This window comes from Haemaphysalis longicornis, unplaced genomic scaffold, assembly GCF_048455015.1.
Source record: "Haemaphysalis longicornis isolate Haplotype H1 unplaced genomic scaffold, Haemaphysalis longicornis Haplotype H1 scaffold_2, whole genome shotgun sequence".
NCBI lineage: Eukaryota > Metazoa > Arthropoda > Arachnida > Ixodida > Ixodidae > Haemaphysalis > Haemaphysalis longicornis.
Window position 1 is genome coordinate 163,260,537 of NW_027526295.1, and position 18,630 is coordinate 163,279,166.

The window sequence follows — 18,630 nt, forward strand, 5'->3', positions numbered from 1 at the left end:
AGGTACAGTATATGCAATGCATCATGCATCATTTATCTTTAGTTTCCACTTCGTTTCTCATGCCAGCGACGTTTTATTGACGGGAGCATGTGTTTTTCTTTTGTTTTCATTTGTCTTAGGTATACAATGAAGGTAAGATTATTCTTAGGTGCCAAAGAAAACATTTCGCTTACCTCTAGTCTTCCCTTGGTTCTTTTTTATGTCAGCAGTAATGGTGCAATAACACTAACGTTTATTTTTTATTCGTTTGAAGTCGAGTCAGGGGTCGCTACCCAAATCATTTGGTCATTTATACTTTCATTTTAGTTGATGCTCGTGTCATCTGGGAGGTGTGAATTATGGGGGCATATTTCTAATTTGCCAAAAATGTAGTCGGCTCAGTATTAAAAGTTTAGTAAGAACCATATGAAGTGTTGTTTTTGTGCGTGTGTTTAGCACAAATAAAAAAAATGCAGGTAAATGATGTTCGAATCTAAAAATCTGCTGCCAAACAGACTTCCACTACTACAAAACTCATTTTTAATCTCCTAAACTGCTCCAAAGCTGCCCTAAAACAGCATTATTCCTGCCCCAACTCTCCCTGTACTCGTTAACGGATGCCTCTACATACCACCAACAACCTACCCATGCCGTGAACATCACCAATGCCGACGGTGCAAAACTTATGGCCGCTACAGTACCCACGACGAAAGACGACAGTTCCCGCCACCACATCCCCCTTTATCCAGAGCAGAGGTGACTGCCTTTGGCCAACTTCAAATTCCTATCCTCCTTACCCCACCCTCTATTACTCTACATGTACTTTCTGTCCCCATCCTGGCACCCTGTACCACATGGTATGGGAGTGTCAGAAAACTCCATCCCCTACCTCCAATCTTCACCCAACGCACGAGCAGTGGGCGGGCCAGCTGGCCAGCTCCGACCTCTCAATCCGTAGCCTGGTGGAGAGGGCCAGGGCAGCCAGCGCGGATCAGGGCTTCCCGTGACTAGAGGAGGCCCCCCACCGGGCGGGCGCCCATCTATCAGCGCCTGGAGCTTGTCTTAAAGAATTTTCACTCACTCTCGCCTGCTCCCTGAGCTGTTCCAGCAGGCCCAAGCCTGCCACCCCTGCATCATGGTGGATAGGCAGTGCCGCAGTAGCAACAAATCTGGCGTAGAATTTTCGCAAGTTTATTGTCCGAACACTGGGGCTGCATTTGGTGCAGTTTTTGTTATATCAGATCTCATCAGTCGCTGACCCCCTTTTTGAGTGGTGAGGGGCAAAGCCAAAGATCCGAGATAAGACCGTTCCAACGAGGGCGCCGCCGATGATGATGATGATTTAATGGTCATACCCTTTGCAACGGGTCGGCACTATGAGTGCTCTGGCCAACTAAAACAAACATACAAAAAAAAACAGTGAAAGACATACAAAACATGGAAAGACACAAGAGAGTACACTTCGGTGTTGACAGTTTTGCATGTCGCGGTTGAGCACTCCTGCACGAGTGTCACACCAGACGATGCCACTGCACAATGCCTGCAGGCCACGCACACCGTAACCGAGCGCTCGAATGCGCGGTTAGTCTGACGCCTTGACGCGGTTGTGCGCGACAGCCCACCATTGCGCTAGGCGCCGCTTTGTCACCCGGACACTCGATTCCCCTTCTGCGGTGCCGTCGCTGGCCTCTTCGCTATCGTCGCTCAGGCGGCTCAGCTGGACAAACCCAAGCGCCACTGGCAGGGTGGCGCCCTCTCTGGGGTGCGGCGGGAGTTGCGGGCATTGGAGTACGATGTGTTCGATAGTTTCTTCTTGGGCTCCACACACACGACATAGCGCAGTCTGTACCTCAGGGGCCGAGTCATACCGCCGGCGGTACACCTGCGTCCGTAGTGCCCCAGCCCGTGCCTCAAACAGCAGTTTGCTTCCAATGCTGTTGTCATAGTGCTTCTCGGCACCGATCGCGTTCTTGTGTTGCCGGTAGGTGCCGAGTGTCTCCTTGCCCTCCATTCCCGCACGCCAGACGCCCTCTTCTGCGTCTTGGACTCGGGAACGCACTTCCCGGGTGTACGCTGCTGCTGTGCCCGCTTCGATGGGCCGGCTAAAGATGTTGCATTTAGCCTCAATACGATATACCCGCTGCACCCATTTTGTGCGGACGCATGTAGCAGACAGGTACTCGAAGGCGCGCCGTGCCCACCGCTCACGGGCCATGAACAGCAAACGGCCACGGAAGCTTAGCTTGCTCGAGGCCTCCCGGGCCTCGAAGCTGGACCATCCAAGGTCTCCCTGTATGGCCTCGTTTGCCACGGCACCATGACACCCCACTGCGGTGCGACCAACCTCTCGCTGACGCCTCTCCAACCACTCGCGGGTTCGTGCCGACAAGCAGATCACCGCATTGGCGAAGGTTAGGCCAGGGACGTGGACCAGCTTCCACAGGTCCCGCACCATGACATACCGGTTGCAGCCCCATAGACAGCGACGCCGGAGAATGCACTGCGCCCTGAGTGCCGTCTGGCGGACTTTGGCCTCATGTAGTTCATACATGTTGGCCCCAGTACACAGCGTTACGCCCAGATATTTGTAGGACGTGGCGACAGTCAGTTGCTCTCCCTGCAATGTCAGGACCGGTTGTTTAGTCATGTCCCCGGCTAGTTGGACAACCATGGACTTCCGTTGATTGAAGCGGAGACCAAGTCTCTGGATTTCAACTGAGCAAATGTTCAACAGCCGTTGTACATCGTGTTCGTCCTCTCCCATGAGGACAAGGTCGTCAGCATATGCGAGACCCGGCAGGCGGCGGGAATCATCGACTCCGCTGGTGCTGTACCTTAAGCCAAAGCCCAGGTTTGCCTGAAGGAGGGACTTTTCTAGGCCGGACACATACAGCAGATAGAGGAGAGGCGACAGTGGGCAGCCCTGTCGCAAGCCTTTCTGGACCGTGACTCTCTCCGATCGCACGTTCCCAAATACAGTCGTGACTGTATTGCCCACATATAACCTCCTTATAGTGTCCAAAAGAAGTGGCGCTAATCCCAGAGTGCCAAGGCGATCGAAGAGGGCTGCGTGCGGAACATGGTCGTAAGCTTTTTCCACATCCAGAAAACAGCAGATGAGTCTACGGCCCTCTTTCCTGGCAATATCTATACAGCTCGTGAGCACAAACAGATTATCTTCCAAACGCCTGCCTGGACGAAATCCGTTTTGTAGCTCCGTCAGGCACCCCGCAGTCTCCGCCCATCCGCTAATCCACGCTTTCAACACCTGCATGAACACTCGATACACAACACTGGTGACCGTGAGTGCCCTATAGTCGCAGATATGAGCCGCATTGCCGCCGTGCTTCAGAAGGAGCACGACCCTGCCATCTCGCCACTCCTCTGGTATATCTTCCCCGTGAAGAATGTTGGTGAACAGCTCCGCTAGCTGTTCTCTCGAGCCCGGTCCGAGCAGCTTGAGTATGCGAGCAGGTATTCCATCTGGTCCCGTGGCTGTACCCATGCCAATGCGGCCCAGTGCACGTTTTATGCCTGCCGGTGTGACTTCCCAGGTTGTTTCTGATTGGCTTGGAGGCGATGTTGGGGGCCTTGTCTCCTCTTGCCTGTCTTCCGGTACATGGATAGGTGGCCCATACAGGCTTGTCAAGTAGTCGGTGATGTGTCGTGGCGGATCTGCCACAGGCTGACTTGTGGTAGTGTCCACCAGTTCAGCCGGCCCTTCACTGCCTCTGTCCAGCGAGTTGACATACCGCCAGAATTTCTGGGCTGCCGACTTACCACCCGTTCGTATGTTCTTCATCAGTGCAAGGTTCGCATCAGCCATCTTTGTCTGGACTATTGCCTGCATCTCATGTTTGCGTTGTAGGTATGTGTCCCACGCCTCTGCCGCTGCCACACTGTCCTTATCTCTCACCGCCCTGCGGTGAACCCTGTTAGCATTGCGGCGCGCTTGCCACGCCGCGGCCACCTGCCCGTCCCACCACGGCTTCTTGCTTGCTCGCCCATGGCCTTTGTCCCTGACCATATGCTTGCGCATTATATGGCGCAAGGCTTCTATGTACTCCGCGTACGTGGTGGCTTCTTTCCGCCCTTGGTCTTTCTCGAACTCCTCGGCGACAACCTCCATCTTCCGCACTGGCAGATATGAGGGTTTTGTCTCTCTGGGTCTGGTCTTTTGACATTGCTTATGGCTGAAGTTCAGGCGCAAGCGATTGTGATCACTACCTAGGCTGAACTGTCCTTCTTCATCAATGTCAAGGCTCTGTAGGAGGCTAAGGAGGCGAGGCGATAACAGAGCATAGTCGATACACGTTGCACTGTTCTTGGCACACCATGTGTATTGGCCCTTGCACCTGGGATCCAGGTTAGCGATGCTGAGGTGAAGCCGTTCTGCCATCCGTACAAGAAGGTTGCCGTTCGCGTCGGTGTAGCCGTCCAGTTCAGAGAGGACGGCTACAGGACGCCATCTTGCGCGCGCAGCGCCCTCTCGTAGCTGGCCGGTTTGCTGGCTTGGGCGTTTGCTCCGCGGCGCATGGGCGCCTACGGCGGCTCGGTGAATTTTCCCCTGTAGCGCGTTGTACGTTCTTTTCCGTAATATACTTTAAATGGGAAAGTTGTTGCATAGGACCAGTTTAAGCGATCTGGCTTAAATTGGCGGCTTTTAAGGCCGCGGTGGAGCTGAAATTCGCTTCGAGGTAGCGTGGTCCACGGTGGGTAAACGATGCCATGTCGAACACGTTTGCAGTACTTCATCACAATTTTTTTGTTTGCGTGTGTGTGTGTGTGCCCGGGATCGCGTAAAGCGGGTATTTTGATCGCTTTACTGCAAAGGCTAATGTTTATTAAAACGATATAACCGTGATACGCTAGGCGCCCATGGGCAACAAACAGAAGCGCGTGTCGACGTCAGTGTAAGACTTTTGGTTTCACATCCTTTCAGGGTTTAATACACGTAGTTTTGGGTGGAATTAGTAAATATTTGGCGTATTACATAGTTTGTATTAAATATTATCGATATATCAACACTGCCACCAACTATAAACAAAATTTCCTCTCTTTAGAATTTCAAGCTGCTCTGCAGCACAATTTAGCCGTGCAACTAATGTACAACATAAATAAAATGAATAGCACAGCTCCTGGAGAGCGTCCGCCGTTGGCCAACTTATTATTAGGCGTCCCCCGTTGGCTAACCAGACAAGCGTACGCTTTTGCGTTGCTTTTATCTAGGTTTGTTGTTGCCGATAACGAGACATCAAATTTGGGTAATACACTGAACTCTTTGCTGGAGCGAGTGAGTGAACAATTTTATTTTGCCCGAGTCGGGGATGGGGGAAGAAGGGAGGTGGAATCCCCTTCAGTAGCCCCCTCCCCCCTTCCGCTCAGATTGGCTGGGGAAAGGGACGACCTAGGGAGGTAGTAGTCACTGTGAAAATCGCCGACTCCAGCCCACGTAATACTTGGAGCCGGGTATCCCGCAATGTGACCGGAGCAACGGTGGATGGAACTAATACCATCTGCGGCACAGGCAAGTTTCAGTGACCCATTTTAGTTTGGAAACAAGGTAGAAGAATTTTGTGCCACTACTCCAAGGTAGGTCAGAAGAACAAAATTGCCAAAACTTTTGTGTGCTTTACAGTGTGCAACTCACAAGCTGCTAGTCTCGCTCATTTATTAGCAACATTTAATTGAAAGAATGCGTAAATGAGTGGTAAACCCGCACGCGCGATGCCTACGAAGCGTAGCCAAGGCAAAGGAGACGCCGCGCCGGGCCCGCCGTGATCGCGCGCCCACTCCAGAGAGGAGGAAAGACGGCCGCGCGCCGCGACCGCTGAGTACGAGAGTACGTTTCCCCCTCGCCCGATGGATAGTGGGACAATTATTAACCCTATATATACGGAAGTTGATCGATCTTCCTTTATGTTTGGCGCACAGGCAATTTTTTACTTTAAAAAATCGTTCGACAATGGATAATATTTGTCACGTGATTAGCTCTCCTGACTACGGTGGCAGAAACTCTGGCTAGTCGGACAGGAGTGTATACTAGTCTGGTGCGCAAATGGTTTTGTCTTGTGTGTTTATTGTGCTCTTAAACAATGTGCAGTTTTATGTACTTAAAATACCGTGACTTTCTGTTTTAAAATATTGACAGAAGCGAGCGGGTTTTTATACTAACACACCGCCGCAGTTGTCGTTAAAACAGTGTGCTCATCGTGAGCACGAGGTAACAGGCCTGATGCCTAGTTGTGGCGGCTGCCTTCCTGATAAAGATGAAAAAACCTAAAGGTATCCACTTGCACCGTGACAGTCACCAGCATCAGGCGCAAGTACTGAATCAATGAAATTGTTGTGGGCTTAGTTGCATCAGTCCTCAGAACCTTCACGTCCTATAGAGTTGGCCTTGAAAGTCGGGAGTTTTTCAATTTCAACACGCAAGCGTTGCTCAGCTAGCATTCGGTGATATTGGCATGTCTGTGAGCCGCGCCTGTGAGCCACGCCTGCCAGCTGTGCCCGGAACTGACCCAAGAGAAGGGATAGGGATGTCAAAAACAGCGCAGGAACAGGGCGATATATAGCAGGATCACACTAACACAGCGCCGCGTTTGTGTGATCCTCCTATCGTCCTGTTCTTGCGCTGTTCGACTCAATTATCTACCAACTGGCCCACCTACAGCCTGTGTTAAAAGAGATGTACTAACTTGGGGCGGAGGGGAAAAGGGGAGGTGCCCTCCTTACCTGCTTTTTCAGGGACTTTGTGGCTCTGGTTGCACCTGTGGCCTGTCGTGCGAGCTGTGCTTGACCTTCTGGGTCCAAACTAGAGTTCCTCTATATAGCTCCCTGCGGGAGCTATATAGAGGAACTCTATATAGCTCCCGCAGGGGAGCTATATAGAGTTCCCGCCGGGGAACTATATAGCTCCCGCAGGGGAGCTATATAGAGCTATATAGAGCTATATACAGGGGAGCTATATAGAGTTTTATATTGGACTAGAGCTCCCTGCGGGAGCTATATAGAGGAACTCTATAGTCCAAACTGAGCAGCGCCGCTATTGGGGATGAAGTTTGGGATATGCCATGGGAGGCCCACGTGACAATGTAAAGAAGGCACGAGGAAGGGCATTTGTTAGAAGAATTAGCTGGGGCTCTAAAAGTTCCATGATAAATTGTATAGGGTACATTGCGTGGAGCCTTCCTAAGTATGGAAAGGTGTTGGTTTGAAGCCGATAAAAAAAATGAAACGATGACAACAGCAGCATTGCTGGGTATGCGCCAAACATTATTTATTTCTTTATTGTTTATTTATTTATGACATACTGCAGGCCCGGGCCACACGGGGCCCAAGCAAGAGGGGCATAATCATTTAAATATACACAAACCGACAACACAGGGTAAAATACAGTAACTTGTAAAAAACACACTGTCTCAATTTTCTATATGTTCAATCCCATCAATGCTGCAGATAACAGATTCAGGCAGATTATTCCAGTCGGATATGGTGTGTGGGAAGAAGGAAAATTTGAAGACGTTTGTTCTGGCGCTGTAGGGGGCCAGTGATGCACTGTGTCGATGTCGTGCACACCGAGCAGTCAATGGTTGAATATACTGGTCAGGGTTAATGCCAAGTTTGTTGCTCTTAAGTTGGTAAAGAAATTTAAGCCTTTCTATTTTACGTCGTGCCTACAATGTTTGGATCCCATGCTCTTTCATCAGATTAGTAGGAGAGTCCGACAAACGATATTTTGAGTAGATATATAAAGCGAACAGCCTTGCGCTGTAACATTTCAAGCTCCTGAATGTTTTTTTTGCTTGTGTGGTTCCCAAACTGAGGATGCGTATTCGAGTTTCGGCCTTATAATCGATGTGTATGCAAGAAGTTTAACACTTGGAGGAGCTAATTTAAGTCTGTGTCTGAGAAGGCAGAGCTTGCGAAAAGAGGACGCACAGACATTGGAAACGTGCTGATTCCAACTTTGTTTGTTTGTAATGGTGACACCAATTGAAAGAACTGCCTTCACAAAGGGGCCGTGCAGGGAGCTCATAGGAAAACGACAAGCTGTTTTTCTTATTAGTAATTTTCATGAAGACCGATTTTTTTTTGGCATTTAGCTTCATGTTCCATTTTGTGCACCATGACTGTATGTTAAGAAGGTTAGAATTTAATCGAATTAGGTCCTCGTGGCAAGTTATTTCGTTAAAAAGGACGCAATCATCCGCAAACAGTCTGATTTGTACAGGGCATTACATCAACAATATCATTAATATATATCAGAAACAATAGAGGGCCCAGTACACTACCTTGCGGCACGCCAGATGTGACGGGTAATGACTTGAAACATTTATTATCAATACTAACATACTGCGTGCGGTCAGATAGATAAGAAATCCGGTTTGTTATGAAGACAGTAAATCCAATTTACTGTAGTTTGTGCATGAGTTGCGAGTGTGCATGGAAAAAGGTCAAAAGCCTTTCGAAAATTTAGGAAAATTACGTCGACCTGGTCAGACTTATCAAGGACGGCGGCAAAACTGTGGACAATAGAGATTAATTTGGTGATAGTAGAAAATCTTTTTCTAAAAGCATGCTGGAAGCAGGTTGATAAACCGTTATCGTTCAGAAACTTCGAAATGTAGTTAGCTATAATGTGTTCGAAAATTTTACATTTGGCCTAATCGAAAAGACCTGCTCTCATGGCTGAATTATACGCAATATTTTTGTATACAAGGATGGGTTAGTATCTTTTATGCCAATTTATGGGCGGTGTGTGGCATATCAACACATTTAACGTTCTGCATCGCACCGAGATTACCGACGAAACGGATATCTCGACGCCAAATGGGTTTTACGTTGCTTGACACATCAAGGTTACGCAATGTTAAACCTAAACATAGGCTTCATAAGGGAGATTGGTCAAGGCTCTTAGTAATAGGAGGAGGAGGAAAAAACGCAAAGGAAACAGCAGCAACTGCCGGGTATACGGCGAATGTTAGGCCTATCGTAGTGATTTGAGTTTGTTACCAACCTGTACCACCCTGCTTAACGTACACCGAGTTTGATGTCGTTTTGACATGGAATAGGCCTAACAAGGGTCATTGGCCAAAGCTCTTCGCCAAAGTGATGGAGAAGATGGCAAAATGCGCTGCCGGGTATAAGCGCTGAGTGTTAGGCTTAACGTCGTGCTTTGAAAACTCTCGGCAACCGCTTGACGTACACCGAGCTTGACGTGTTGGCGCGTGTAAACATGCTCTTTTTAGAGCGAAAGCACTACTACGCTTCGTCGTTCAATGTCATTTATCGTGTGGCAATGACCTTCAGCTGCCAGAACGCAAGGTGCGCTTTTCTTATCGCTCAGCCTGCTCCGAGCTTCGATGCTGCGTTACCGCCGGACTATGCGAGGAGTAATTCTGCATCAGCTGCGCATTATCGACGAAGATTAGAGAAACATCCCATGCACCCACCACGGAGCGAGAATATATAGGAGAGAAAACGCCCATTGCGGCCGGCGCGATTGAGCGACCATAATGTCACAGTGATAACTACGGCGACCCATTTCTCTTTGGGCGACCCATAGAGATGGGCGACCTACGGAGCTCCGCAGCTGCAGCGGTGAACTATTTGACAGCGGCACCTGGTTGAATGTATTAAAAGCAATACCGTTGTTTGCAGCATTCGCCACAAGGCGTGAATCGCTATGCGCTCGAGCTGCTGCGCGACCCGGGGACGGAACGCGCGTTTATCTCGGACGTATAGCGCGCGCGTCATAGTCCCATAACGTCGGTGATTCTGGTCCTTTTCAGTGTTGGGATCTTTCGTTGGTGTCAGGCTTGGGGTGCCGCCTCAATGTCGAGTGCGAGCTCTTTAGCTAGTTTCTGGTTCAAACATTGTTTTAACGTGTTCCTTTATTTGATGTCACAAAAATCAAGCCAGTGCCTATTTTTATCTAAAAGACCGCTACTAGTGTCAGATGTGGTAGTATGCTTTCCCTCAAATATGCCTACTGTTTTATTTTTGCTCAACAATGTGCTATCAGATTTTGCCGTTTGGAAAGGTTTTGCCAATTATATATATATATATATATATATGTGTGTATGTGTGTGTGTGTGTGTGTGTGTGTGTGTGTGTGTGTGTGTGTGTGTGTGTGTGTGTGTGTGTGTGTGTGTTTATGTGTGCACATGTGTGTGTGCAAGAATTCTTTAAACTTTTGGCCGGGTGGGTGAATCTAGATTTTTCTGTCAGCATCATCCCCGTAGACAGTTGACAAGGCACGCTGCAGGAATTGGGAGGATAACTGGTTGAGAAATCGCCATTGCTTTGTCGATGCCCACAGCACATTTATTAGGAAAGATTCTGCGTTCACAGCAGAATCTGTGAACAAAATTTGTTCAGAAAATCAGAAAACAATTATGCATAGACCAGTCCATCCCGATAACCTAAACTAATTACACACACACACACACACACACACTCACACACACACACACACACACACAAACACACACACACAAACACACGCGCACACACACACACACACACACACACGCACACACACAAACACACACACAAACACACACACACAAACACACGCACACACACACACACACACACACACACACACACACACACACACACACACACACACACACACACACACACACACACACAAAACTATCGTCACTGCACGGGTCGTTCGAGCACTAACCCGTCCCGGCTGATAAAAAAAAAGGTTTTCTTGTGTCATCTGTCTTCTGTCCCTGCTCGTCACCGCTGTATCCGCAGAGGGGCCTACAGCTTACAGTTATGCAGTGCAAGATCGGATGCGCGAACGGGCTGTCAAACAATGAACTGACTGTTGTGCTGTGGAGTCAGAGTCCGGCTTGTCCTATGTACACTGCCCGCGTGTCAGCAGCGGTCAATTCACGACTGATTGCACGCAAGACACAAACTGCTTTGTGCGTTTCTCGTCACAGCCGCCCCGGCTTATCATCTTGCTTGCTCACAGCGGGAAAAATATAGCCTGCCTTCCTATCGGTAGAAAACGCAACGTTCACGTTCAGAGCGCACTCCCCGCGTTCATCGAGTGGTTCCGAGATACAGCCTGAACGTTGTGTGTGAAAGCTTAAAACAGGAGGAGGAGGAGGAGGACAACTTTTTATTGAACGAGCCGTTCGCATGGGTGCAGCACATTTAAAAAGTTCGGGTCTAACGCACCGAAGCCAATTCTTGGCTGGGAGGCGCGCCGTAACGGAAGGATACTAATTTCGACCACCTGGTGCCCTTTAACGTGCGCAGAAATCTCGAAACACGGGAGTTTTCGTTTTATGATCAATAAAAAAAATTCAGGGAAGTTTGCACTCACGCTCAAGACTTGAATGGCGAAGCTTTGCCGCACACACAGTTAAGTTTCAGTATCATTGTTTATTTGCATAATTGCGGTGCTAGTACTAATCGTCGTCATACATATGCATCGAACAGGTCGTCCTCTTCTTCGCGGTGAGTGGTGGATTCATCGTCATACTTCCCCAGCGGCTTCGGGTCATCCTTTCTTAATAAAGTTTTCTTAACTTCCTTCCTTCATACTTCCACCAGCTCAAATGGCGAAGCTCGCACTAATTTGCGCAACGCTTGAACCATAGCGAAGCTGCAGGATTTCTTTCTACGTAAGCAGTGAAGGACACAGCACCACGCATTTGTGCAAGTTTGAAATTGTTTATTTACATGCTCCGTCGTTGCTTTGCACTGTGCTAGTTAGTAGTCATCGTCGTATGCACTGATATCGTCGTGCCCACGATGCCAAGCGTTACGTGCACGTTAGCCCTCAGTTGACGACAGCGCTGGAGTTTTTTTTTTTTTTTTTGCTAAAGCCACTACGCGTGCCGGGAACGCTCGGCGGTCGCCGCGAGGCACGCGCTCACGAGGGCTCCGCATTTTCCAGGTATTTTTTCCTGTAAACACCGAACTTACGGCTTGACAACAGCTAGCTCCGCTGTGAAAACGGCCGCCGCGGCTGGAATCCAACCCGCGTCTATCAGCGGCACGACGCCTTAGCCAGTGAGCCAGAGTGGCAAGTACGGCAAGCAATGGCGCCCTCAATTAGTTTACAGCCACAAGCGACAACGCGGACCCAGCCGCGGTATGTTGCCCTGAGATGTTTGAGCGCTTCGAACTCCGCAGAGAAAAGAAAATATGCGGTTGCCACAATAGCGACACTGTAGGCATGTGTCGGAGCAGCTTTTACGTGCTTCCCCCTGCATATTCCTTATCGCGGGCCCGGCCCACCCGCGCAGCCGTTTGTTCCAGCGCTATTGCTTTACAACAGCTGGTTTGGGAATGCGAGCCTTCCACAGCTGTCGCACTGTATACGCATAGCCCCAGGAAAGTTACAAGCTCATAATAATACAGCGCGCCCCTCGACCTCCCCAGTCGAACCTAAACAGTCAGCGGTGGTTGCTCGAAGACAAGGAGCCACGTGAGTCTTGCGCAGTATTCACTCGTGCCGAATGAGTCTCTTACGCCGTAAACGCATCGTCTCCCAACGTACACTCACGGTGGGAGTGAGAGGTCGCAGTTAGACCAAAAAGTGTCGGTGCTTCATAGATTGTAACGATAGCAGTGAGGAACTGCATGCGCATCTTTCTCTCTGAAAATACGGCCTAATTTACCGTTTTCGGATTGTGCATTTGAGTTTGGTCACTTAGTTAAAGCGGCTATGAAACACCCGCTGACGATGCGATTGTTGTTGTTAAATCTTTTATTCAAAAAGGGAAGGCCGGAGGCCCTGTGGGGGAGTTGGGAGGGGAGGATTCATGGTTGAAAGGGGCTCGTATGAGTTCGTGGTCTTCGGGAGGCGGCATCAGTTTTTCACAGGACAATTGTTCAGCATTGAATGGTCCATTCACTGGTGTAGGCCATCGCTATATAACTCGCGCTAGACCGCTCTTAGTGGCGAACCGTATTATAAGGTTAAGGGTGTGTTCATCTAATGTGAGGGGATCGATACGGGTTGAGGGATCTGGGTTTGGGGAAGTGAAATTCCGGTATCGAGAGAATTTGGGGCATATCCAGACCAGGTGGTGCAAATCAGCTGTGACGGCTTGCTGACAGTATGGACATTTTGGGTTGATGTGGGGGTAGTACCATTTGCGAATTGTTTCCGGTGAAAATGATGCATCTGTATAGAATTTGTTAATAAATATTTCTTGGGTTCTTGTAAGGGAAGGTCTGTTGGAAACGTGATCCTTCGGCGTAAGTTGCTTGAGTCGGAGTTTCTTTTCGTGTTTGTACCGGTGTATGCGAATGGCGGGGGGTACGCTGATATTTTCGGTCATGTCCAAGCATTCAGGAAGGTCTGAAGGCTGGGCGACGGCGAGGTCAGCGGAGGATAGGAAAGAGCAAGCCTCCTGCGCAGCTTCGTGGGCTGCCTGATTCCCCGGTGCCGCCAAATCATGGCCAGGAGTCCAGTCTATGCGGACTTGAATGCCATGCAGTTGTAGGGTCATTGTTTGCCGGATAATTTGGTTTACGGAAGGGTGCGTTGAAAATGGTCGTCGCAGTTCTTGAAATGCTTCGTAGCAATCGGTTAATATTCGGATCTTTTTTGGTATAGGTTGATGGTGGTCGTACATCAAGTAGTCAAGATCATGGGTAATGGCGAGTAGTTCCGCTTCCGTGGGTGTTACAGGAATTTTGGAGTGTCGGGTTCCTATAATGGTTCGGTCATCTGGGGAAACCCAGGCAGTTCCAACATTTGGTGGTGTCAGGCTGGCATCAGTATAAATGTCGATTTCGTCGGATTGTTTTGCGCTGAATAGCCTCTGACAACGTTTTTGTCTAGGAATGGCCGTTGCGCGGGTGATGGGGTGAGTTGTTGTTGGTTCGGTCAGGAGAGGTCGTTGCCACGGAGGGATAGGTATCGGGAAATCAGGTAAGGGGATGTGATCTTGCTTATCCCAGGCCGTGAGTACGAACACACTGCGTGCAGCGCACCATATGTTCCAGAATGATCATCATTATGAGCCTGTCTACGCCCGCTGCAGGGCAAAGGCCTTTAACATAGATCTCAAAATATCCCGGTTCTGTGCTGACTGTGATCAATTTATCCCCGCAAACTTCTTGATATCATCTGCCCATCCAACTTTCTGCCGCCCCCTGCCACGCTTGCCTTCTCTACGGTTATCTTGCCTTCGCATTACATGCCCTGCCCACGGTCCATTTCTTGTTCTCAACTTCTACTAATGTGTTGTCCCCTGACCCACTCCGCTCTCTTCTTGTCCCTTAATGTTACACCTGTCATCTTCCGTTCCATTGCTCGCTGAGTCGTCCGCAGTTTAAGTTGAACCCTTTTGGTAAGCCTCCAAGTTTCTGCCCCGTAGGTGAGTACCAGGGAGCAGAATTATATACTCCCGCAAAATATTTGTAAATGCGATCAGTATTAACGGAGTTACAGCAAATCAAAAGAGCCCATGTTTATCAGCCTTTGGTAGTGCAGCGTTTTCCCAACGGTGACAGTTCTTGTGGCGCAATTACTTCAGCGAACGAGCAACTTTGTGTACGTGGTGCATGAAGCCGCATGTGCAAAGGGGCCAAGTAGAGTCACTAAATAAGCTTCATCTAGTGGCTCTAGGGCCAAGTTTGGTTTATAGGAGCCATGACGAGAAAATAGAACTTCGTTTAATTTGAAAGAACTAGGATTCAGTATCTCACTCAGCTCGATTACAGCCACAAAAGATGTTTTTTAACGAAAAAAAAAAACAAGAAGTATTTAAAAACTTTCAAATTTTGCTCCACAGTGACGTGTTATGAGCAAGAATGACGTCATACGGGCGAACAATAAAATATAATTTTCAGTGCGTTAACTGCACGTTAGCATTCAAGTGATGCGGTCAAATGGAACTGGAGGCCCCATTACAGACGTCCAGTCATGTGTCGTCGCGACAGGTGAGTTAGGCGGCCGCGCAATCGCACAAACAAGGTTCCGTGGCGTCATAGAAAAGTTGCGGGAAATTGGCTATGGGGTCGCGACTGCTTCATACGTTTTCTTCAATATCTCCGTTATTTGTTCGAAGATTGCGATGATATTGGTATCATTGTTATCGGGACTAAGCAGTCTTTCTAATAAACCCAACTTGTATTTTGTCTTCATGGCTCCTTTAAGGGCGCAGGGTAAACCGTATACTTCCCACGCATTTTTATCCATTTTGAGGTACATTTTTCTCGGCATCTACTAAAGGTATTTACATAATGTATACATCATTTTCTTTCAAATTTCGGGCTGTTTTCACTGTACCAGAAATATCGAAATCAAACAGAAATAAAATTTTTAGCAATTTTTTTCTCGAGTACCTAAATGTTGGCTTAATTTACATACTGCAAATTCTGTAGCAGAAAAAATAATCCGTTACGTGCATATTTTCAATTCTGGCACAGTATATGTGACAAGATATGTAGATAACAGGAAAAAAGAATCAGCTTCTTATCCTGGAAGATAGAGGAAACAATGGTACCTATGTAATAGAAAACAGTGTTTTGATATAATTGAGTTGAAGAAATAAAATAGGTGGAAAACAATACTTTTTTGCCACAAACACCGCTCAGTTATTTAGTAAGCACCAGCTTCGTAATCACCATCGAAGTCATTTTTCGCTTTTAAACCTGTCGTCTGTCCTGCCTTGCCTATTTTGTGAGCTGTCGTGTAGCTCTCTTCGCAAAGTATCTTTGCTTGCGGTCAATTTCTTTTAGAAGAACTGCCAGTTGGGCTTGTTGGTACAGATTCATGGTTGTAAAAGCGCTACTTGAAAACGACGACGAAAGAAGAAACACAACACGAAGCGCTTCGTGTTGTGTTTCTTCCTTCGTCGTCGTTTTTAAGTAGCGCTTTTACAACCATGAATTTCTTTTAGCCCCTTGATGGTGGTGTTGCGCCCAGGGTTCAATCCGAATTATTTCGAAATGCTAGCTCGTACGATACTACCATCATTGAATGAAAGAACAGCATTCAATGTTGCAATCTTAAGAGTGTGAAGCCCAACAAAGACATTTTTGGCGCGCGCTTCCGAAGCAGAAATGTGGAAAAAACGTGAACAGAGTCTTCGGATTGCCTTGGTGGAAAAATCAGCTATGCAATGGTTTCCAAACAATTTCTTAATACAGCAGGTTCCAGCCTAGCGTTTTCATGTGGAGCTGGGATCTTCTTGATGGAAAAAATGACAAGAAACACGGAGTACATTCTAAAGTGGGACGTGGTTACTTACTACTTGCTTACGGAGAAATGGTTTTGAGCCAGAATTACAACTTTGTAAGATAATTGTGATTATAGAAAATGTGCATAAGGAGGCGAACTTCCTTAATTGCGCAGAAAAAAAGTCGCCTTTAAAAATTTCGCCTTACCCTGTGCCCTTAAAAAGACTGCATTGTCCCGGTAACAGTGATACCACTTTTATCCGGAGCTTTGCACAAATAATCTATATCAAGTAAAGCAGGTGAAGCAGTGGAGACCCAACCTCCCCTCCTGCTGCTTTCTGGCGACGTCTCGACGACGCCGCAGAATATTGTTTTGCGCTTGGTGGCGGCCGACCAAAAACCACTGCAAATATTACTGGGCTATTGTAGTGGGGTCTCTAGCTCCTTTGATCGCATAGCTTACATGCCAACGTGAATTTAACGCACTGATATCTGTTTATTAGTGTTTCCCTCTTTTGCGTCACTGCACACCTCATGTAGCGCGAAATATGTTCTTTAATGTTTCTCGCGTTTTCTGCTAAAAAACGCCCTTGTCATAATGTCAAGGGCCTCGGTCCTCGTTATACCATTTTTGTGTACCATTCCCCGTGAATCATAGCGATAAAGGAACGTTAACGAAGGAAATTAAATTAACTGGCATGGCTGCTCATGAACCATAAGCTTTTTCACAGGGCACGTTGAACATGCGGGCCAAGGTGGAAAACGGGGTAATTTACTCCCCTTACGGTGACTATCCTCCGGCCGAAGGCCGATCTGCCTACGTTGTTCTCATGGAAAGGCTCGAAGCGCACGGATCCAAGACGGCTGTGGTGAGTGTTGAAAAAAAAAAAAGATTCGGACTGCCTACCGTATTTTTCGGTTATAAGCGATAAGGCATTTTGAAGAGTAAAAAAAAATACTTAGCTTCAAGGCGAACTATGAGTTGGAGGCAAAGAATATTGAAAAAAAAAAATTAAAAAATAACTCGCCTTATATTCGAAGAAATACTGTAAGTCTATTTACGTGCTTTGAATACAAAAGCCTGGCGATACTTATTTGCGTCCACAGTTGACGGGGCGGTTTCTCTTCTGGCTGTACTATCGCTACGGCCGGGTGCCTTTTTTATACACCTCCACCCACTGACACAGCAGCCATGCTATTTTACCACCTCGCTATTTTACTGTGGCAGTGCTATATCGGCGCTCACTCACACCCACCCAAATCCGGTTTTAATTAATCGTAATCAACCTCAATCCATACTATTTAATCTTAATCACCTTTATCCCTCTTAATCCACCGTAATCACAAATCACTAATCATTACTATTAATCAATAATAAATTATGAATCACTTTTATTCCACCTTCTTTCATTTTTTTTAATTCAGTTTATTTTCTCAGGAGCAGCTGGACAGCTCCCTGGCTGAAAGCTGCTTTAGCAGATTGACAAAGGCTCAGAAAGCCGTTACAAGGCACTGCAGGCAAGATGCATAAAGAACAGCAGTAATAATACACAGTTTCACTTAATAAGGTATTACAAAATTGGGCGAAGAAGAGAAAACATAGTTGATGACGGGTCACGAACAAGATTAAAATTTTTGGTTAGTTCTCACATGGAGAATCTATACATAATCAGTAGGCGATAAATACATAAGTAAGAAACAAGCATGGTGTACAACAAGCTGTATAAGTAATTCCGGGCACATTGGGTCAGAAACACGGAATCTAAAACAATAATGGATCTTTTGTTGAGTCACTGGACACTGGATCTTTTGTTGCATCACAATTGCACGATGAAAGTTCAAAGCTGCCTTCTACTGTATCCAGTTCAGGGGAACATTAAAAGCCAATTATTGAAACCATTCCTACGAGTGTGGTAACGCCATATATCAGTGCAGCGTGTTTTAACAGCCGATGAGTAATGTTGTAACGATGCCCGAGAAGAGAGGCAATTAATGGTTTCAGTTGATTAAAAATTAAACCTTTGCAATTAGTAACCGAAGTTCATACATTTTATCAGCTCGTAGTAAAGTAAACTGTGCCCTAGAAATGCTTCTCTTGTAGTAAGTGCGGTTTGGATTTGATAATTGTCTGGTAATTCTTTTCTCTGTGGTGACAATACAATTAATGTTAGGTTTAGTTGTTGTAGCCCAAACGAGATTGCAGTAATTTGTGTGGGAAAAAAAAATAAGGCATAGTAAATTTGAAGCTTTGCTTGTAGCTGAAGAATACTACGGCAACGCGATAGTGCTCCTGTCACTGCAGCAAAGTTTTTGAAAAGTCGATGTGAGTATACTAGTTCAAGTTTGAAGAAAAACATACTCCTAGAATTTTGTGATCACGGACAATCGAAACAGGCTGTTTTTTTCATAATTTAGCTGATAAGACAGAGAGACACTTGTTTACTTTCAGCAAGGGAGATGGCGGACTTTGTTTTTGTG

The 18,630-nt window shown here is 47.3% G+C and overlaps 1 protein-coding gene across 2 annotated transcripts in view; it reads left to right on the forward strand.

Moving 5' to 3' along the window:
- The first annotated feature begins 12,007 nt into the window (after window positions 1-12,007).
- Window positions 12,008-18,630, forward strand: part of LOC144169419 (luciferin 4-monooxygenase-like) — a 56,315-nt gene continuing 49,692 nt past the window's right edge. The window contains exons 1-2 of one of the 2 annotated variants that reach the window (XM_077698552.1): window positions 12,008-12,106; window positions 16,884-17,021. In XM_077698552.1, coding sequence (XP_077554678.1) covers window positions 16,896-17,021 — 126 coding nt within the window. In that variant the 5' untranslated portion in view covers window positions 12,008-12,106; window positions 16,884-16,895. Of the gene's footprint in view, window positions 12,107-12,248; window positions 12,443-16,883; window positions 17,022-18,630 lie in introns of those variants that run through there. The other variant, XM_077698551.1, reaches the window with a different exon arrangement.